The 23,546-nt window shown below is 31.3% G+C and overlaps 1 protein-coding gene across 1 annotated transcript in view; it reads right to left on the reverse strand.

Moving 5' to 3' along the window:
• Positions 1-18,740, reverse strand: part of LOC145335064 (max dimerization protein 4-like) — a 48,751-nt gene extending 30,011 nt beyond the window's left edge. The window contains exons 1-3 of the mRNA XM_080180760.1: positions 18,580-18,740; positions 6,168-6,354; positions 5,443-5,484 (exon numbers count right to left, since the gene is read on the reverse strand). Of these exons, the coding sequence (XP_080036886.1) occupies positions 5,443-5,484; positions 6,168-6,354; positions 18,580-18,634 (284 nt within the window). The 5' untranslated portion in view covers positions 18,635-18,740. The remainder of the gene's footprint in view (positions 1-5,442; positions 5,485-6,167; positions 6,355-18,579) is intronic.
• Positions 18,741-23,546: the final 4,806 nt, after the last annotated feature.

Here is a 23,546-nt window from a genome sequence, read left to right on the forward strand (position 1 = left end):
TTAATGCATCAACCGATAAAAATTCATTAATAGTCCTAAAGTTGTTAGGCCAACGAATAAAAAAAAACGTTATTAAAACTTTGTGGACTAGTGTAATAAACATCCCATTGTCCCCTTCCTTCCTGTTTGGCTATACTGCTGCCAACCAGTCCGTAAGTAGGGGAGGGGGAAATGGCAGCAAAAATATTATTACACTTTTTCCCCCATAAACCTTTTCCGCTTAATTAATATAATTCAGTAGTTGTAATTTAAAAAAAAAAAATTAAAAATAGAATGCAAAACTACATTAAAAATTAATGAGGTATCGAAAAAAAACATTCATTTAAGGCATAGTATATTTAATTTTTAAAAGGATCATAATATTCTTAATTGCTTTTTTTATTAATGTTGAAATAATCCAACACTTATTAAAAGTCTTTCGTTTGACAACAGTTTTCAAATCTAACTTTTTAGCAACTTAATAATTTTCATACAAAAAAAGACTTTGCTACAAAAATACAAAGAATATTTTTCTACCACTAATAAAATGTTTTTGAAGACAATAATTCTGTTCTAAAGGCAAGAAAAATACAGCAAAATAACTGCAAAGATATGACTATTTTAGAAAAATTAAAAATGCGGTAAAAATAATCTTGCGTTTTTGTAGCAACACTGTCAAAATGAAAAGACATGTTGTCATGAGTATGGCTACATTTTAACAAGACAAAATTTATCATTTATTTTAGCTGCATTCTAACACAGGGATAAATTAATGTACATTTCCAATGATAATCCACAAAATTACCGATTTTGTAGATTAAGATATTTAGTTGTAACGTTTGGAAACTCAATTTAAAAAAGCAACCAATCAAAATCATTGAAGTCCACAAAGTTGTTAAGCAAACAAATAAGAAAACTTTAAAATAAAACTTATGGGACTATTGTAATAAACAGTTAATTGTCCCCCCTCCTTCTCTCTCTCTCTGATTCTAATAGTTCTTAAATCTACATAATAATACATAATTCTTCTAGAGTGATTAATATTAAATTTTTTTCAAAAGAACTCATTATCAAAAAGAAACATATGAGCATTTTTTTAATCGTTATGAAATTGATCAGTTGCTATGTAGTAGATGCATTTTAAAAGGTTATGAAAATATTTCAACTGCATTTTCCTTAGTAAAATGACAAACTGTTTTTTTTGGAGCATGGATTTACTTCTACAGGTTGGACAAATAGTAAGCCTATATTGCCTTCAAATTTATTTTTAAAACGACAGAAACTTTATGTCTTACAAATCAAACTATCATTTTTAAACAACAGAAAAGTTGAAGGAAAAATAGTTATTCCGGACAATATAAGATTATGGGGTTTTACAAAAATTGTAAACAGTGGAAAGGGTTCTATTTCAAATTTGATCCAGATTTTTTACCCCTTCAGAAAATCTAAATGAGTACATTAGGTTAGGTTAATGGTTAAGTGACCCCTAAACTCTGGTGGAAGAGAAACCCTGCACCCACCACCAGCTAGAGAGAGAGCATAAATAAGTACAAATATTATATACGAATTCTATTTCACGGCTCCGCCTCCCCCCCACCCCTCTCCCACTTCAGGCTACCCCCATATTATAATGGCACCACCGCAAAATATATAGACACCCCCCAATTTCATCTATATTTTCTATTTGGTTTCACTCTGCGGCAAGCTACATATATATAATAAAAATTAACAAAAGCAATAACTTATACAAAGATAAGGCTGCATATTTTTTAAACAACTCATAAATATTTTTTGAAAAATTATTAATATCGCTGTCTTTGAATGACGTTTGTACCAGGGAGGAAGGGGACATCGGACTATAAATTATGCTAGCACCCAAAGTTTTAAATTACATTTTCTCATTAATTTGGGTACTTTTCAAAATCTCAATTGATTGGTTCAAATAAGCATAGTTTAAACAAATAAATCTAAAAAACGGATTATTTTGTTTATTATCCTTGGGGATATACATCAAATTATCATCCATTGTCTTATCCCTTAAGATCCATGCTTTGTATATTGGCGCACAGTGATCATGCCTGGCAGTGAAAGATTTATGGGTTTTTCTCCTCCCACCCTGTATTATACCCCCCCCCCCCACCACCCCCGTAGTGTATCCCCTCCGTTTTTCTGACAGAAGACCCTTTCACCTTCCATCCCCCCTTTTTTAGTGACGAAGCTACTCTATAAAAATTTTCAGTTTGTCCTCTGGGGGAAGTATGAGTTTCTCGGATGATTTTTAAGATAGACTGACTGTTCGTAAAGATTTCCTTTACCAATGATAGTTCAAGCTACAAAAGACAAAATATTTTTTAATAAAAAGAACTTTGTGATTAATATTATCTATCTTTAAACTATAATATGATTTTTCCATTTGTCCAACCATGACTTTATGTGCTTCGCTACTTATGGGTGCTGTCAGCCTTATTTATAATTAACATACCCCACTCCCCTTTCAATTGCCCTTTTTCTTGGTAAGACAGTCATGCCCCTCCGCTCTACTTCCCTTTCATCCCCCTCTTTGCTTGGATCACGTTGTATAGAGGCATGGCAGAGTATATACAGAGTCTAGGCCTAGTAACAATACAAGCAGCAACATGGGTGTCAAATTTAAAGCAAAAAATCCGCAAATTAAAAAAGAAAAAAAAATCCGAAATGCAACCTTCCAATACCATGAAAAAAAATCTTTGAAACTTTAATAAAAAAAAATCTTCAAAGTTTGACAGTTAATGTCAGAAATATTTTTGACACCCGCGATACGAAATTTGCTCCTAGTAATAATTTTCTGGATTTTTTTCCCAACTGAGAGCTCCGTGAAATGAAGTCACATGTATTTCTAAGCATACAGTAGAGCATGAATTAGAAGTTTTTTTACATCATTTATTTACTTATTGGCAGTCAAGCTGAAAAAAGGAAACTTAACTTATCCCCAGCTTATGTCATATGATAAAAATAAGAACAGTAAAAAAAATAGAAGTAGAGAAAAATAGTCTTAACAAGCATTTTTATCTGTTTTTTCTTTAAAATCATATTAATATAAAGATAGCTTTTGTAACGCAGCAATAAAATGCACAAGGTAAAAATATAAAGGGATCCTCCTTATTTCCCACTTTCTATCCCCCACTCCTCTTCTTTTTTTCCCGGTATAGCAAACCAATGATTCACCCCCTCCCCCCCACCCCCCTCCAACACTCCACGTGTGCAATCTTTGCCCCCGAACCATTTTCCCACTACCCCCCTCCCCGCCCCGCCGCTTGGTAACTCACGTGTTCTTGTGTGTTACTCGCAACGCCACGCAAGCACAAGAGCGATCATCAGGGGGAAGCGTCCCGACAAAGCCGCCAACAAATTTCTTTTTTTAGTTGATGGATTCTTACATTTTTTAAATTACAAATCCTTATATAAAAGTAACAGGATGTCTATGTGTCTGTCTGTACAGAAGTATCTTGCTAACCACTGGACCGATATGGTTCTCCTTTTCAGTTTAACTTCTTGTAGATCCTGGGAAGGTTTATAGATATTTTTGGGGAGGGTTACGGGTATATCTTAAAATTTGGCTGAGTTATGAGACAAATAAATAAGAGTACACTTTTCCTTATACACTAACAACGTTGAAACTTTTATTTTTGTTCTATCTATAAATATATATATATATATATATATATATGATTTTTCTTTCAATGAAGATTATCAAAAATATAATCTTTTAAAATTTCAATTCTATCAGAGGATTTTATCAGGAGCATTTAAAAAGAAAAACATTTACAAACAAAAGGTTTTTTCCTTTTCCAAAATCTTTAAAAAAGAGAAAAAGATAGGGCACTAATAGAAAAAAATATTTGTCACCAAGATTTCCACTAGACATAATTGTCAGGGGTCTAAAGGGATGAGACAATGGCCGATAAATTGATGTACATCACCAATAATAATACACAATATATCCTCCTCTGTAGATAACAATTAGTGGTTAAAAGGGTTGGCCAGTCTACTTAATTAACCAACAATCAAAATTTTTAGTAAAAGTCCCAAAGTTGTAAACCAACAAATAAGAAAACATTATTATACTACTTTGGGGACTAGTGTAATAAACAGCCCATTGTCTCCCTTCTCTCTGTATAGATCTAGTGCAGTAATTGTTATTAACAAAATAATCAAATTTTGATTAAGTCTTGCAAAAAGTTATTCCTTATAGAATGAAAAGTACTAAAAATAAATTATTATTATGTGGAACTATAGTGCATGAAAATTAAGACAGGCTAACAGACATCTAATTTCCTCCTTTCTATGCAAACAAGGACAATTATGTTCATTATAATGGGGAACAGTAAAAAATATTCAGCCCTTAAAATTGGATTTGACTTTAATAATGTAATAGATATGAAAATATTGTCAATAAATCTTTGGATAGCTCATTTAATTTCAATATATCCAATATTACTCTTATAGCGACGTAAGGCTAAGCGCTATTATATAGTAGCTTCGCTACTAAAAATACAGTAATTATCATTTATAATATCCCCCTCTAAATTATCAAATATTCATTAAACAAAAAGACATTTTTACCCGCTTCGAACATTTACGGTGTGTATGTGTATTTTAAAACCAATTTAACCTTTTTAAAGTTAACAAAAGTTAAATTTAAAGAAAATCAAGTTAAATATTATTTTTGTGCACTTTTCCACTGGTAAATATTAAAATATACATCCCTGTTAAACTAAAAAGCATTGTTAACATAAAATGCCATTTAAATCGACATTATAGTAAGCATTAAGCATCCAAAATATAAATATACTTTTTCACTTTTCTGAGGATAAAAACTCAAAAAAAAAGAAATTTATGTTAATAACCACAACAATGTCTAACATGGTATATATGGGCCCAAAAAGAAAAGATAACTTCAAAGTTTATTGCATTTTTTGCCTGGGGCAAGCTAGCAAAGAAACCCCTTGAAATATATGCAATTAAGACAATCAGCTCAAATCCAAAGAAGATAGTTTGGTAAAGGCCGACTGGGTTAAGAATAAGTTACTTAAAAAAAAAGTTATTATGCCTTATACTTATGGGCCAGTCATAAATGGTAGTCCTTAATTTCTTTGGTTTTTTTCAGTGTTATATTATAAAAGATTTTCTATTGGAGGGAAAAATTAAATCCATGTCTCTTTCCCTGCCAGGCCATACAAGATAAGGGGGAGGGGCTAGGAAGATATATTTAGTTTGAAAGTGGGCAGGTTTAGAACTTTTAAACCAAAAGATATGTATCTTTTTTTAAAGAAAGCAAGATATACTTCATACTGGTATGGTAGTAAGATATGCATTTAAGATCCATAAAATCAATTTTTACCAGCTAATTTATCAATATATAGTATAGAATACATAGATAGATAAAATTCAAAAGTACTTCCATAGATAAATTATAAATGTTACCTTGAACCAAGTCCAGAAGACTTGCGAAGTAATTTGGTTTGTCTATGAAAAAAAATCCGCGAATTAAAAAATGAAAAATCTAGGAATTAAATTTGAATTGTAGATTTATGACCTAAAACCATATTTTGTAAAAACTTACGATTAGGCAAAAGCTTTACAATAGGAAGCGAGTAATAAAGATAAGTTGATTTTCTAAAATAAGGGTAGATTTGAATTAGGAAATAAGTTGTAAAGATGTAATGATTATTGAGGTTTGGGTAATACTTTAAAGGATTATTTAAAAGAATTACATGCTTATAATGGTCATAAATCATTAAAGCAGGTTGCCTTTCTAACCCATGTTTTGCTTCAAATTTGACTTTTGATGTATTATTTTCATTTAATAGGGCAACTGGACAAATTGTCTCAAAAATGATGCTGTGAGTATTGGTGCAAAAAATATGACGTAACAAAAAAAATAGCCAATGAGAGGCCGTTATTGACCAATGGTAAAATTTATAGTGGCCTCTCATTGGCTAATTTTTTTGTTACGTCATATTTTTTGCACCAATACTCACAGCATCCTCAAAAATCAGCCAAGTGACGTCATAAAAATTTAGGCTTATCCATCTCTTTTTTAGGGTTTTTTCCCACTTCTACTCTAATCTCCCTCATTTCTATGTCGTCACATGTCTTAGAAAATTTTAAGAAAAAATGTTTCAATTTAATTTCGTGGATTTCTGTGCCTGCTAGAAGATGAAGATGTGTCTCTACTACTGGTGCTGCCAGTGGGGGAGGTGGGGCTCCGGGACAACAAGGTGTCCAGGTGCTCGTACGAGGAGGACAGAGACGGGGCGGAGTCCTGCAGGGGTATGGGAGACCCGGAGATTAAGTGGACAACTGGCAGGCTAGTCGCGTACCCATGCTCTGCTTCTAAAAAAAGAATCAATTAGGGTTTACTGTCATAAAAAATGAGCCAAGACATTTCGGGTATAGTCACTTTCATGACAACGACTCTTCAGGGGCGCTTCGTCGTATATTCACAGCAGCTTTTGACAGGTTATTTCAGGTTAGGTTAGGTGATTGCCCCGAAGGGTTAGACAATTGGCCCCGCAGGGTTAGAGCCCCCAGCAGGGACTAGAAATAGGAGAAAATCTACTGTGAAATTGCGACGAAACATCCCTTAAGAGGCGTTGTCAAGAAAGGGACTATACCCGACATTTTTGTACATTCCCAATTCAAAACCATGTATTAAACATTAATACTGATTACTGAAGGATAAAATAGGTTTTATGAGATAAAGATCTACATTGAAGTTTTATCATAATTGCTTTACAATTTTACGATGTATAATTATATTTGGTTTTCTAATGGAATTTAGCCCCCCCCCCCTTTCACCAATGCCAATATTTTTATAACTTTTTAGGGCAACAATAAAATCTTATGGGTAAATCAAAGGGATATTTTGATACACCAATTAAACGTTAATTTTACTGTAAACTGGTAGAAATGGGAAGATATAAGGGCTGTAGATTAATTTAACTTTCCTTTTATTAATATCATATGTTTTAAAGAACATTTAAATTTGAACGTAATTAAAACAAAATGACAAAACTTTATCTTATAATGCAAAATTGAATACATGTTTTTGTTCTCTATACAAAAAAAATGCAAATATGAAAGAATAGCAAAATTGTTAATTAATGATACAAAGTGAAGATAAAAGAATAATTTTTTGCCATCAAATTTTCCACAAGTCAAAAATCTGCCTTTAAAATAATATAAAAAAAAGTATTTTGGATCATGGAAAGAAAACAAAGAAGCAGGTTTTGTCGTATTTTCACATTAGCTCTTCTCCTATTTCTAGCCACTGCGTGGGGCTCTAACCTTACGGGGCCAATTTTCTACCCTGCTGGGCAATCATTAACATTAACCTAACCTAAAATAACCTATCAAAAGCTACTGTGAAAATACGACGAAAGACTGTTTACGTCAAATTGAAGCTAAAATAATATTTTGCTTACGTATTAGAGAAATTTGAACTAATACAACCAATTTAAAAGTACGTAGATACAAATATAATGCAGAAGTACAAAATGAAAAATGCATTTCTCCAGCCGTCGATTTCATGTAATTATAAAAATACATACATCCATAAATACCTGCTCTGTAATATACATACTTTTAATAATTATGTTAATAATTGTACAATTAGACAGGGGACAAGGCCCGGGGGGGGGGGGGTATGAAATATATATGGGCTACGATCTTTAAAAATTACATTTTATTTGGCAGAACTCCATTATGTACTCCAATAAAGTGAAACTTGTAATTGGCTAAAATAACGATTCCCCCTCCACCCCTTTTACCCTACCTCTCCCCTCCTACTGGATGAAAGAACTGACCAATATGTAATGTCCATGCTAGCATTGAATTTTTTTTCCTGTCGTAATATCCACGTATATTCTAAATACATTGTTGCTTTATTTGACAGAATAACAATATTTAAAGAATATTTCAAATAAGACAATTTTGTCAGTACATTGAATATGTATATACGGTAATGAACGTCTAAAAGTTCCTAGAAATTGTACACTAAAGTAAAAAATTTTTAGTAATTAATAAATGTCAGTGAAGACATGAAGACTAAAAGTACACCCATGAATATATTAACTCAGAAAATGACCTAAAAATTGCTATGACTATTGAAAGAGTTGACACTGAATAATTTCTCCCTATTGCAACTCTTTCAAAACTCGAGAAAAAAAACATTGAAGCAAAAAAGACTGAAGTAATATTCTCTGTTAAACTTAGAAACATTGTGATAACATTAAACGATATAGCAATTATTGTGAATGGCTTTGGCTTTAGGAATCTAAATGGATAAGACAATAGCCGATAAATTTATATATATCCCCGATAAAGATACACAAATTACCTTTCTTACAAATTAAAATTATGGTTGAAACGTGTTAACACTCAACTTAATGAAACAACCAATCAAAATTCACTTCAAGGGTCTCAAGTTGTTAAGCCAACAAATACGAAAATGTTATTAAAAAACTTTGGGGTCTAGTGTAAAAAACAGTTCATTGTTCCCTCTCTCTCTGCTTTGGCTTCCATTACATCTACTAACAGTAATGCATTTAAAAATGTCATCTTAAGTTAATAAAATATCAGCACAAAGTTTAGCAGGGTAATGCTTAATCTGGTACAATCTTGATCTTATTGTAAGATATATAAACACAAATTACGTCTAATTTCCCCCCTTTGAAACTGTACACTATTAATAATCAGAGAATTCTTGTACCTTTTAGACCCCTAGAGGAGCATAAAAACTGACATTTGCTCATGATATGGTATTCCATCGCTTCCGCACATCAATAAATGTAGAATATACGTGGATATTATGACATGGGAATTATAGTTAATTTAGCTTGCTAACAAGAAACTCGTTTATTGGTCAGTTCCTTCCATGGGTATCCGTAGAAAGGGAGGGGACTTGGAAAAAGGGTTACTTTATCCCGTTGCGTGTTTTACTCTATTAGAAAACATGAAAATCTGGTGTAAATCCATGCAATAATATATCCACTATCAAATCACCAGAACTGCAAATTGTCTTTACAATTTACTTCTTTCTCATCCTTATAACCATATTGTCTTTTGCTATTTTGCCTTTTTTTGCAAATATGAAACACATGCGGAAGTGAAAGAACTTCTGATATATATATATATGACTGTATATGAAAAAACTGCTTGGAGCTATACAAGTAAAAATGGAATAAAACTACTGAAAGTTAGAATAAGGTAGCAGAACAAAGTGTCTCAAAAATCAGCCACGTGACGTCATGAAAAGGAGAAAGAGGAGAAGTGGAAAGGCTGATATTTTGAGACACTAACCAGCTACAGAAAAAGACATAGACTTAAAATTTCAAGAAAAACACCTTTCCCTCTGTTCTAATCTTTTTAGTATTGTTCTAATTATAGGGCCTGCTTTTGTAGACAAAAATGTACTATGTATTGCTAAAGAGCGGCCGTTCCATGGATGCTGTCATCCTTTTTTATGATGATTCTGCAAGTGTGTTGGGTAAGCAATTAGATTCAAAATATACATAGAAAGCTTAAATATGCTTGAATGGCTTTAGTTATATATGTTATGAAAGACTTTAAAGTATTTCAAAGTTTTATAATGACGTTTTCTTATTCTTTGGCTTAACAACTTTGAGAAGATCTATTGAATTTTGATTAGTTGGTTCATTCAGTTGAGTGTCCAAACATTTTAACCAATAATTGTAATCCACAAAGGGTAATTTTGTGTATCGTCATTGGAGATGTACATAAATTTATCAGCCATGGTCTTATCCCTTTAGATCTCTGATATCAGCACTCTATGAAACTGTGTAAACAAACAGGAGAAAGAAGGAAAATTGGGGGCAATGGAAAACGAAAACTCAGGGACCTAAAGGGATAAGACAATGGCCGATAAATTGATGTACATCCCCCATGTTGCAACGCAAAATTATGCCTTCTGTAGATAACAATTAGTTGTTGAAAGGTTTAGACAATCATCTCAATTAACCAACATATCAAAATCCAAGAAAGTCTCCAAAGTTGTTAAGCCAACGAATAAGAAAACATTATCATAAAACAAGTGCAATAAAACAGCCCAATGTCCCCTCCCTCCCTGCCAAAACTAATGTTGACATTAACTAATAGGGGATGTGCTGTTAATACAACAAAAAAATCAACATCATTCGCCTGATATACCAGGAGAGCTTTAAAAACTTTAAACATCAGTACAATGTGGGACTCGAAATCTTACTCGACAACTAGTGTACTTATTACACAAGATACTAAACTATTAATATGGCAGTAATGTATAAACAACTTAACTAAATAAAAATACGATGAACTGAAAATAGTTGCCGAATGTGTACGCAGTTTCCTGAGTGTTTCCTCATCCTAGCTCAATATTTACTACTAGCTAAAAAAGCTTCAAACTTCAAAAAAAAATCAAAATTTAAAAAATTCAAATTTATAATGTATAATGTATAAATCGTTTATACATTCAAATTTTGATTTTTTTAAGGGAAGTTTGAAGATTTGTAGCTAGTAGTAAATATTGAGCTAGGATGAGGAAACACCCAGGAAACTGCGTACACATTCGGCAACTATTTTCAGTTCATCAAAAATACGATTACATAATAAGTCTCAACACAAAATATAAACCCGTACTTTTCACAAAATAAGAGCAAGGTTAAAACAATAAATTTTAAAGTAATGCAAAATATTTAAGTTTAGTTTAAATGCAAGAAAGCTTGCCAATAGTAAGAATTTTTAAAAAAGGTTAGGTTTTTGGCTAGCTTTGTGACCTATGACGCCATACTACATTTTTAACCTTGTTTACCCCCCTTCAGAAGCTCCCCCCCCCCCCCCAAATAGAATATTAATCATTATGACAATTACTTTCTTAAAATGCATTTGAAAATGCTCGAAGTGTATTTTCATCTATTCACACCAAATTACAACTATAATTTACTTTCAAAATTTTTATTTTTCCTAATTTTTTTCAGGAGGAAAATTTTTTAAAACAAAGGAAAAAGGTTCAATTGTCAAAATTTCTGAATGGCCTAAAAGTTGGGAGACAAAAAGGTTTCCTCGTGTTTTATATCCCTATTTAAAATTGTTTATTATTATACCTTTGAGAAAAAAATGTGTGAAATTTAAAATCTTTTAAAATATTGTCAAGAAGGAAGGGTGGATTTATTAAGAGGAAGTCTTTTGTAAATAATATCAACAAGGGCCGGATTCTATAAATCTCCCTTCCATTATAAACCCCAGTAAAAATATGAATAGGGTCTATATAACATAGTAAAATAATAATTTAAAGAATAAAGCCTTTATATGAAAAATTGGGACATCATTAATACTAGATTAACAAATTTTAACAGGTAAAACTTCAACAAATCAATTTTAAGGCAATTTATTTTTTTTAAAAGAAGAATTTTGACACTCCCTATATAATCGTAGCTTAAAGTGTCTTTGTATATTCGCTGTATATTCTATTTTTGCGATTAGAAGCATCTGTTTATGTGAAATTTGTTCCTTTTCCAATATTTATGTACTTGTAACGTTCTAAAAATAGATTTTCTTTCGCCACGCCACTCTTAATTACATAACATATCTGTTTGTAAGTTGTCCCTATCTCTTCCAGAGAGGCGTTGCCAATTTTTAGATGTTCAATAATTTATCCAATGCTTGTCATAAACATTAATTTTCGTCCTGGGGAAAATTTAGAACGAAAAACCCAAAACTTTTTACAGGGGAAAAAAATAATTTTGTTGCTATTTTCGGTCAGGTTCAAACGTATGACTTTAAAAGAAGATAATTTAAGTCGCTTTACAGATTATGACGTCATACGAAAGAATAACCAATGGGAGGCCAGCATAAATTTGACCATTGGTCAATAACAGTGTATACTGGCCTCTCATTGGCTATTATAACGTATGACGTCATAATCTGTGAAGGGACTTTAATCTTCTTCCTTTAAAATTATCCAAAAAGCTATGTCAATATGAAAGCTATGACACTTGTTTAAAAACTCTGCTTTCCTTAGAAATTATTTTCTACTCATTTATTACATAATTATATTTTACATTTCTCACGTAGTAAATATCTTGCCAAAAAAGTGTGAAAATGAGTGATAACGCTCTTAGCAATAAAATTGATAATATATGACATGCTCTGAACTTAAATAGAAAATTGAATATGCTCTAATGTTTTTAAACCATCCAAAAAATTACCTGAGGTGGATTCTTAAAATACTTTTTGGCTCAATGCCTCACTAAAATTAGTAAATTTTTTTTGTAAAAAATCCTCCAAAATCGCATTGAAAATCTACAAAAATTAAACAAACCTTGTGGAAATAACATTTTATTATTTCATCTAATTTTTGTAGATTTATTATTTTGGAGGATTTTCACAAAATTTTTTAGCGAGCCTCGCTAATTTTTGTGAGTCATTAAGCCCAAAAGTTTTTTAAGAATCCACCTCTGTTTTTATTTAGAAACTAAATTTTGAAAAAACTCTACCAATTTTTTTTTTACAAAATCTACTAAACTTTAGTTTAAAATCTGTTAAAACTAAGAAAAATATTGCATAATAAGGTGGGAAGCTATTATATTCTCTACTTAAAGCATTAAAGATTAACCTTAATGCAAACTTAATTCTGAAATTCAATATAGCCACATTTTTAAAGCATAAAATTATAATATTAAAATTGCTTTAACAAAAATTTTAGTCATAATAATAAAGGATTTTGCAACAGAATTTTATTATGCCTAGTTAATAACAGAAACTTTAAAGCTTTGATTTTAATAGAATACTTTCCTACATAATAATGAATTTTATTTGGCAAAAAAAATTGAAGTAAAATTAGCAGAAAAGTTGTTTTAAGTCTAGTAGGGTTAATTTCAAATAAATTATATTAATTACTTTTAAAATTAATATGTTATTGTACAATATTGAAATAACAAAGATAATAAAGTTCATAAGTAGCGCTGTTACATCAGGCTAAAAATGCTTCATGTTTTTAAAAAATAATCCTTATTCTTCAATTAGTCAACCTTAATTATTTAAGGTAGGACTTAACGCATATTATGAATCTAAAAGGATAAGACAATGGCCGATAAATTGATGTACATCCCCATTAATGGTGCACAAAATTACCCCTTCTTTAGATTAAAATTACTAGTTTAAACGTTTGAACACTCAACTTAATGAATTAACCAATCACAATTCCAAAGTTGTTAAGCCAACAAATAAGAAAAGGTTATTATAAAACTTTGGGGACTAGTGTAATAAACAGCCCATTGTCCCCTCTTTCCCTGTAAGTATAAGCTATTAATATTTAGTAGCTTCGCTATTAAAAAGCATAATATTTAAAAGTTGAACACAAGTGTAGACTAAAGTATAGTTTAGTTTCAAAACTTGGATTTACAACTTTTAAATGTAAATAAAAGCCTTCTCCCTCCCTTTCCTCCCTCTCTCTCTAGCTGTCTTTCTCTTTATCAATCTTAGACATTTTGTCGCCATTGAATACACACACACACACACACACACACACACACACACACACACACACACACACACACTGACAAACACACACACACACATTACGGAATTGAAGATAAACAAAGAGGGAACAACGCAAAAAAAAATCCAGGAAGATTATAAATTTTCATTAATTTTTAAAACAAAGAAAAAAAAAATTGGAAAAATAAATAAATGATCTTTAGTCTTTGTTCCGAAAAATTTGGGGCCAATATGCCTTTTAATTAAAATTTGTGGTCATTTTTTTGCTTTATATTTTTGACTATTGATTATTTTGACCTAATATTAAAGGCGAAAAAAAAACTGAAATTCATTTGATCTTTTGAGTTAAGCCTGACTTGACTAGTTGTGTCTAGCCCCATAAATCTAACAACTGAGTTCTGCAAATAAAACAAGGATGTATAAATACATAACAAGCCAAAGATGAAATTAAATAACAACTTTGGGAACTTCAGTGAATTTTGGTTAGTTGCTTCATCAAGTTGAGTGTTCAAACGCTTCAACCACTAATCTTAATCACTAGAAGTGAATATTGTATCATTATTAGGGATGTACGTACATCAATTTATTGGCCATTGTTTTATCCCTTTAAATCACATATAAAAAAGAAGCTGACTTGTATGTAAATCTAATAATGGTTATGAAGTTGCCAAAAATCACAGTAGACCATGTGAACATGCAACTAGGTAAAGTTTATAAGGATATGTATTTTCAAACAAATTTGCACACACAGGGTGGGAGAAGCAAAACTTTACGGGACACAATTTGCGTGATCAACAAATTTTTGGGACATGTTTTCATAGCTAACCCTTCCCTCCTCACCCAGATACTTAAATGTCATCGGGATATGCTAAAAACAAACTTAAAATTAAATAAGAATAAATCTAAAAAAAAGTTTGATTCTCAACAAGAAATTTTCCATAGGCGTTTAAAGAAATATATTTTCTGTATCATTTTGTTTAATATAACTATACGATTCATAATTTTTTTAATATTAATGGAAAATTATCTGTTATACGATGCTATACATGATTTTCCAGTATGACTGAGAACTAATTATATTCCAGCGGATATTAATCGTTTTCGAAGCCATACTGGTAAATAAATTCAGTCAGCTAAGTTCATTTGACCCTGTAAATTGTAATTGTATTACAAAAAGGTTTGGAAATAAATCAATTTAATGCCAATGAATAGAATAAAGTGTAAAATAAAAGATGAATGTTTTATAAGGAAAAGAAAATGTACTATTCGTTCACAACAATAACCAGACGATAACAACAATTTTAAAATAGACCATTATATATATTAGATTTAGGTAAAACATCTTTTGCTGCAGCCATGCCGCTTTTCTATGGGTGTTCAATCAAAACCACATCAAAAAATGTACTTCGGTTATAGAACACATAAGCTCATTTTGTAATAGATTTCATTAACATATCATAAGACAACATAATAATTCCTTGTGCTGCTATGTTAAGCGAGTGAAAATGTAAAATAAAAAAGATGCATTTCTGTGTAATTATTTGAACACTCTGCTATGCTAGGTGGATAAATGATTAATTAATTTTGTTCACAATAGAAATAAATAAATTAATGGATATGGAAACTGCCTGAAAATTTTTTCCAGCTAAAAAATAAGAAATTTTATACTTTCTAAAAATATCAATAAATTTATCCACAGTTCGATATAGAATGTTTGTAAATTTGTTTTACCGTTTACGGCCAGACAAAATATATTTTTTGCTTTTATTGTACAATCTTATGATAAATTTTACAATAGTAAAAATTTTGGAGATAAAATAGTAGTTTTACGTCAGATACCATATAACATTCCAATGTGTTAAATTAACAGCAGATACGCCCCCTAGAGGCCTCTAGGGACACTTGAAGGTTAAATTTTTCTTGGGACGGTGGTGGTACCTTCCCCAAAAATATTTATAAACCTTCCCAGAACCAACGAGAAGTAACTTTGTAAAGGAGAGCCATATTGGTTCAATAGTTTCTAGAGATTCTTTGGTACACACACACTGACAGATAGAGATCATAAGGATACGAAGGATATTTACCTATCCCTCCAGCCCTGTTGTTCCATAAGATATCTAGATATAACAACTATTTACCTATCCCTCTAGCTTTGTTGTTCCATACGATATCTAGATATAACAACTATTTACCTATCCCTCTAGCCCTGTTGTTCCATAAGATATCTAGATATAACAACTATTTACCTATCCCTCCAGCCCTGTTGTTCCATAAGATATCTAGATATAACAACTATTTACCTATCCCTCTAGCCTTGTTGTTCCATAAGATATCTAAATATAACAACTATTTACCTATCCCTCTAGCCTGTTGTTACATAAGATATCTAGATATAACAACTATTTACCTATCCCTCTAGCCTTGTTGTTCCATAAGATATCTAGATATAACAACTATTTACCTATCCCTCTAGCCCTGTTGTTCCATAAGATATCTAGATATAACAACTATTTACCTATCCCTCCAGCCCTGTTGTTCCATAAGATATCTAGATATAACAACTATTTACCTATCCCTCTAGCCTTGTTGTTCCATAAGATATCTAAATATAACAACTATTTACCTATCCCTCTAGCCTGTTGTTACATAAGATATCTAGATATAACAACTATTTACCTATCCCTCTAGCCCTGTTGTTCCATAAGATATCTAGATATAACAACTATTTACCTATCCCTCTAGCCCTGTTGTTCCATAAGATATCTAGATATAACAACTGCAACATAAACTTTGTGTGAGAAAGCGTGAAAATAAATAGCAGGACTAACCAGGCAGGGAGGGGACATTGGGCTCTTTATTACACTAGTTCCCAAAGTTTTATTATAGAGCTTTCTTATTCGATGGCTTAACAACTTAGGAGACTTTGATTGGTTGTGTCTCCAAACGTTGGAGTCACTAGTTGTAATCTACAGAATAAATAAATTAGTGTATCCTCATTGGGGATGTACATGAATCTATCAGCCATTGTCTTATCCCTTAAGATCCCTGAGCACTAACTGTGTCATGTCTGCAACTTTACAAACAAAACAAAAAAGATTCAAATCATGCAAATTTTAGAGAAAAAAGGCCTTCATGCATGATTTTACCCCCACAGGGTTAGGATTTCCCGCCGGTTATATGCATAGTCTTAGACTTAACAATGTATATAAACGTATACCTATAAATATATTTATACTATATTTAGATAAAAATAAAGCAATTTTGTTATGATTAGATTGAAAATATTATTGCTTAAGTTTATTTTGATTAAATCTAAGATATTTTGTAAGATTTGACGTCCTATATTTTAAATGCCTCTATATTTCAAATCATAAATATTTGACTGGCGAAAAAGTTGAAGAATGTAAAATTGAACTCCAGGTGTAGTTTCCCTGTTAGTATAAAATATTTGCTTACAAGCCTACACAACACAAATAAATATCTCTATCTAATTCACACCCCTCCTGGCCTAACCCACCCCTGTAGTCATTTCAAAGGATAGTACGATCCAAAAAAATATATATATACTTAACAGTGATATCTGAAAATAAATTTGAAGCCTTTAGATTTTCCGTCAATTAAAACTAATCATTATGCCATAAAATATATTAATTTAATCATTAAATTTTAAATGCATTAAATCTATCAACCAATAAAAAAATGAATAAAAAAACACATTGGAAGCGCGTACTGTCTTTCTACGCGCCTTAAACTATTTATCTTAACGCGCAGCGCAGCCAAAATTCTATCTTTTGCCTTGGTATGTATGAATAATTCCAGGTATCTAAAGGGATAAGAAAATTTCTGTATTCAACTAAATCAACCAATCAAAATGAAATAGAGGTCCCCAAAATTGTTAAGCCAACGTTAATATAAAACTTTGAGGACTAGTGTAATAACCAGCCTATTGTCCCCTCCGGCCTCCCTGAAAAATAATTGTATGATAATAAATCAAGGAAACCAAACTAAACCAATTTTCCTTATGTAACATTACAGGGAGGGAGAGCAAAAAGGTTTTAAAAAAATAAATCTACAACCTTTTCTTCCTCCAATATTTAATATCAGCTAAATGTAAAAAATTTGGGGGGGGGGAGATTAAATTATTGTTCTTTATCTTATCCCTGTTCTTGTAAAAATCTACGTATTATGATGACGTGAAGTTAAACGTTTACAAATTTTAAGCAAAGCTAACCACTGAACCGATATGGTTCTCCTTTATAGTGAAGCTTTTAATAGGCCCAAGGAAGGTTTTTAACTATTTGGGATAAGGGTATCTCCACACCAAATATACACCCCCCTATAAAAAATCTATTTTTTTATTTTTGAAATGGGGGAGAGGTTTGAATTTTCTCCCTTCCACCTTAAGTGCCCCTAGAGGCTTTTAAGGGGCGTAATTGCTAGTAAAATGTAAATATATTTGCATATCCTAAATAAGTTAGGTATACTAATGTTATATACAAATTTAGATATCTAAAAATATAATTTAAATATTTGAAGAAAAAAAATAAACAAAACCCTTTGTAGAAAATTTTAAGGTGTTAATTTACTACTTTTAATTTCTTCCTGTCACTAATTTAAGATTTCTTTGTTTTCAAGCATAATAGGAGGTAAATACAGGTAGTAACTTTAATTACTTCAATTTTCTAACAAAAGCTTTTATTTAAAATATAAAATTTAAAAATAGTATTTATAAATATGTATAAATATGATAATATTATATAATATAAATATTTAAAAAGTATTATTTTTCATATACCTACCATAAATGTAAAATTTCAAAATATCAATTTATACAAAAAGTCACTAAAGCATAAAATTATATATGTAAATAAACAAACTTAAAATATTTAGCATAAAAAAATGCTATGTAAAAATAGAGAAAATATATTTTAAACATTAAAATCCACTTTTTCAGAAAAAAGTCTTTGTTTCAAATTCCAGTGTCGGAATTTCTTTTGCTTCACTTTATCTTATTTTTTTCATATAATTTATAACAATTTAACCACTAAGAAATATATTCTATACCTCTATCTTTTCTTTCAATAAATTCTGCAGCTTGTAACAGGGTCAGCAAAGACATATTTTTTGATTAAAGTTTGTTTTTTTTGTTAAAAAAAAACAAAGGGGGGGATGGATGCTGCCCGATTAGTTTGATGTTAGAGAACTGACTGACTGACTGACTGAACTCACACACACACACGCACACTTCAACTTGGACAGAGCAAGCTGTCGTATGACAGCTGGCTTAATAGAGGAGGCTCAGGGCGCAGTTGCTGGAAGCGCAGCTGGCCGCAGCTTCAATCATCTGTTTTCAGCTGCTCAATTGTCAAGAGGTGACGAATTTTTTCTCTTCTCATTTTGGTGGATTTTTTTATTATTTTCCTTTTCCCGAATTTTTTTCCTTTTTTATCTCAAAGATTAAGATCCTACAGGAAAATTAAGTTTTCAATTATTTTATTTTAATTTGAGCGCCAAGTTAAGAAAAAAAAAGAGAAAAAATCAAGTTTGACAGCCAAAATGTCTACAACTTGATCGAGAATATATCAGCAAATTCTTTGTGCAAATTTCAATTCACTTTGTTACTTAAAAACATGTAGGCCCACCACCACACTGTCTCATGCATGTTGTAACACATTTATACTTGTGGCTGCAGCTTTTTTTTATGCTGTTTTAGTGTGTTTAAATGCAAAATATAATTGTATATATTGTAAAATTAGAAGACACTTCACAGGGGAACAGGAAGGGACAAAGCCAAAGAAAGAATCTTAATTCAACACAGGGCTGGAAACAGAATAAAGAATTTTCCCTGAAACAAATTTACTCAAAATATTTTCGTTGTTATATAGTTGTTTGAAAGGAAAGAAATTGTATTAGTCAAAGTCACAAATAAACTGTTTTTAAAAGACTAACCTAAAAGCTTCTACAAAAACCCACATATGCATGAAGCGCATCTCAGCTTATACCAATAACAAAATTAATTCGAAAAAAAAATCATGAAACCTATACATGGTTTTCAGCTGTTGTTGGGGGGCACCACATCTTAAAATTGACAAACTCTCCATTTGCCCCCCAAATGTTATTTTAGATTTATTTCCCTTGTTGGTTATACCTTATACCTGAGCGCATCTGCTCATTGTTAGGAATGTTATTTCTACCTGGAGACATTAGAAACGGTTCTATTGCTGAACAGTCAGGTGAGCAACATTAATAGAGTTGGGAGAATACCTTGTCTCCAAAGAGGTACAACTCACTACCATGCATAGCTATTTATTCTTTTCTAATCCTTATTTGATTTTCATTTATCATAAAATATATTCCCCACCCCCCTATTTCTAAGCCTTCACCAATAAGCCACAAATTTTACAAAATATGAGCCAATAAAAGTTAGTTCTTATTGGAGATGCGACATCTAAATTTCAAAATACTTGAAACGTACAGACAAATCTTTTAAAGAAATGCTTTGCATCTAGATCACTTTATTTATACCCTCTATAAATTGGTACTATATGAAATATTATTCTACTTTTGATTGACAGTTTAGAGTAATTATCGCTTGTGCTTCAGGACACAAGAAATAGCTAAAGTGATCAACCCTTAGGCAATTTTAATGCAGTTTTATGCTTTTTAGGCCTATTATTACCAATATACATCCATATATGAGTAATACTAGCCTATCTATGGTAATCTATATGTGATTAACTAATGTTATATGTCTATAGTAAACTTTGTATCTATTGATAACATAACCATGTAACAATTATGTAAAACTAAGTATACATAAAGCCCCTGCTACATTTACGTCACAAGCTTAACACACAGACACTTTATGGAACAGACAAGAATTAAATCCGGGTAATAAGTTGTCTTTATAGCTTGCACCTTATAAAATCAGTCAGTTATTTACTAACTCTTGAACTATTAAGTTCTTTCTTCTCTCCTGGCCTAAAGGTAATTAATTAATTTAGCATGCATTGTAGTTTAAATTTAGGTTCCTTAGTACTTAGCATGAATTGTGCCTAGGTCTTATGTTAGAGGCCTAACACTATGCACAATTAGATGCTTTGGACTTAAGGCAATCTCCTGTCCTACACTACTTATGTTTATTATCTCCTATCCTGTATCTTTCATACTTAATTGATTCACTTGTAATATAAATACACTTTATAAAACCATCTTCCCTCTTATGTACTTGATATGCTTATATGATATAGATCGGACATTATAACCAGCCATTTATTCTTAATTTAAAGCAATATAATACCGTGCGTGGGTATTTGTTGAACTGCCATGGGTTCAACCAAATTCGTATTATACTTGTGGGAATAAAAGGAAAAGCATTCTTCACTGACAAGCCAACTTTGAGAATGTCTATGTGTATTACAGTAGGATTTAAGTAGTACTCATAGAAGAGCGATCTCCACATTCCAGATTTTGGACAAGCGCCCCATTTGCATTACCATTATCAATATATATAAACACATTTGAGCTCCTACCAATGTATATATAATGATTTAACAACAAACCTCACCAATACATCAAAGTATTTATTAATGAATAATACAGTCTTTACACATATCCCTCAATTTAAGGACATCCAAGCTTATTATTGAATACAATAGCTTAAGGCATGTTCCTGTCCTAATCCTTACCAATAAATCTGAATTCTTATAGATTTATATTGGGTCTTTATAACATACTCAATCCTTATTAACCCTTAACAGATGATGGGGGAAGGATGGGTTGTAGGACTTTTTTCTTTCTGATTGTCTGTGTTTAAAAGAAAGATGGCTATAACCAAGTGATTTTTTAAACATAGGTATGGCAAATAACTGAGAGTGAAATTTTTTTGAATATCTCCATCCTGGCAGGCACATGATGCAAGCAAACCTGGCAGGGTCATCCAGGTAAAAAGAATAAATATTTTTTTGACTTAAACAAAGTATTTTATGTTGCCAAAATACTAAAAATCTTACATCAGTACATTCCACTATAAAATATAGATGTTCACATCAATTTTAGGTTCCAAGTATTATCCTGCAGATCCTGATCCTCCAGTTCTACAGAAATCTTTAAATGGCTGCTGTGACTGAAATTTTTGACTTAGAGACTTCAAATTTAAAATTTTTACCTTTCTAGCAGGTCAATATCAAATTATTCAAAGTCTTTGGCAATATATTTCATTGTACCAGTTCTTATTATTATCAATTTTTTGGTCATTCCTTATTTCTCATTTTGACCATTTTTGGACCATTGTGGTTGGCTGAAAGCACACACACACACACACATAAGGGTACACTGTGCAGTGTGCACACATCAGACTAATAATGGTTCAGAGAGTGAGGTGGCTGTGGGGGGGGGGGGGTATATTTAGAGGAATTGTGGGGCAAAGGGATGGTGCAAGCTTTACTCTTCCCTTCCAAAGCATGAGATGGTGTCCATTCAATTTTTATTTCTCTACTTATTTTACAAATATAAAAATTGCACCATTTTGATCTTAAAGAATTTTATAGAATATAAATGTCCTAAAAAGTTAAAACTTTGAAAACTATGGTTTATAATGATTAGATCTTTTTTTATGGTAACACCCTCCTTTTTACACACTCAAATCTAACCACACACACACACACACACACGTACTAGCAGCAGCAGCTAGGTAAAATATGGGGCAACCAATAATCGGGGGGCGGGGTAGGAGATAGTAGTTGGGTTGGCATAAAAACCGGGGGGGGGGGGGGGGGGAGGGGAAATAATGGTCTGGGACATTTAAATTTGAATTTTTGGTTCATCATTATATTTATATCATATAACCCCGTTTTCATAAAATAAATTGACATCGGTTAGCAGCTTAGACATAAGTTAAGAGTGCTGTTAAGTGTTTCATAGACCAAACTGAAGTAAATTTAACTGATCATGATAACCGATGTGTGACGTCATAACATAAGTTAAAGGTAAACCAATGTTCACATTAGTTAAGACTTAACCGAAGGTGATAAAAACAGCTTAACCAAAGCCAGCTGTCGAAATTCGTACGGGGCATTTGTACTTCAGAAGAAAAAAATAAAAACAAATAATAAATGGGGTGGCATTAATTTTGTAAATTAGCAAACAGCTACGATGATTTTGTAGATTTAAAAATAAAATTTTTTTAAGGAAGAACATTTTTTTTCTCACATTACAAACCATACCATAACAAAGCTATCCAATAAATATAAATAATTCTAAACATTAAAAATTACTTATTACAAGACTGCGGTCGCGCCCAGCCCCCTGCCCCCACCCAAAAAAATAAATTTTGAAAAATTCAGCATTTGCCTATTTTGAAGATCTTAATTGACAAGGGATTTAAAAAAAAAATTTATCATACTAATATTATATGTATTTAACCTAAATTAAAAATTTCTTCTTTGTACTTTTTCTTCATTTTCTATACTCTTTGCATCTTTTCGATTTCATTACTTATACCATTAATTAAATAAACACCAAGACGTATTAGGTCTTTTTTATAAGACGACATTTGTCACAATTAGGCCTTTTATGCTAATTTAAATGAATTTTAGTACGGCAACCCTGCCTTTCATCGGTTAACTGCGACAGCTTAAAACCTATGTTAAAAATGACGCATTTTCCACATCAGTTTATTTATGAAACCATTATAAAACTTTTGCGTACTTTATGATTGGTAACTGAACTGAGTACAGTAACCTAACCACACTTATTTTAGATCAGTTAGCTGCTTGTTTAAGAAAACGGGCTATAGATTGTAGATCTACCTAAAAAACAATAAAATTAATAAATTACAGAAATACCAATTTCAATCCTAAATCTCTTTTTGAAGTCTATAATAAATAAATATGATTTTGCTTAAAGTCTTTGTTTCATACAATGATATTAATATGCAAACATTAAACAAAAGCTTTTTGGAAATACCGGAAAAGAAAAAACCTCAGAAAAAAAAAACATTATTTTACATATAATGTGATTTTTTCTTCATG

This window comes from Acartia tonsa, chromosome 13 (genome assembly GCF_053477335.1).
Source record: "Acartia tonsa isolate MP-2025a chromosome 13, ASM5347733v1, whole genome shotgun sequence".
Lineage (NCBI taxonomy): Eukaryota > Metazoa > Arthropoda > Copepoda > Calanoida > Acartiidae > Acartia > Acartia tonsa.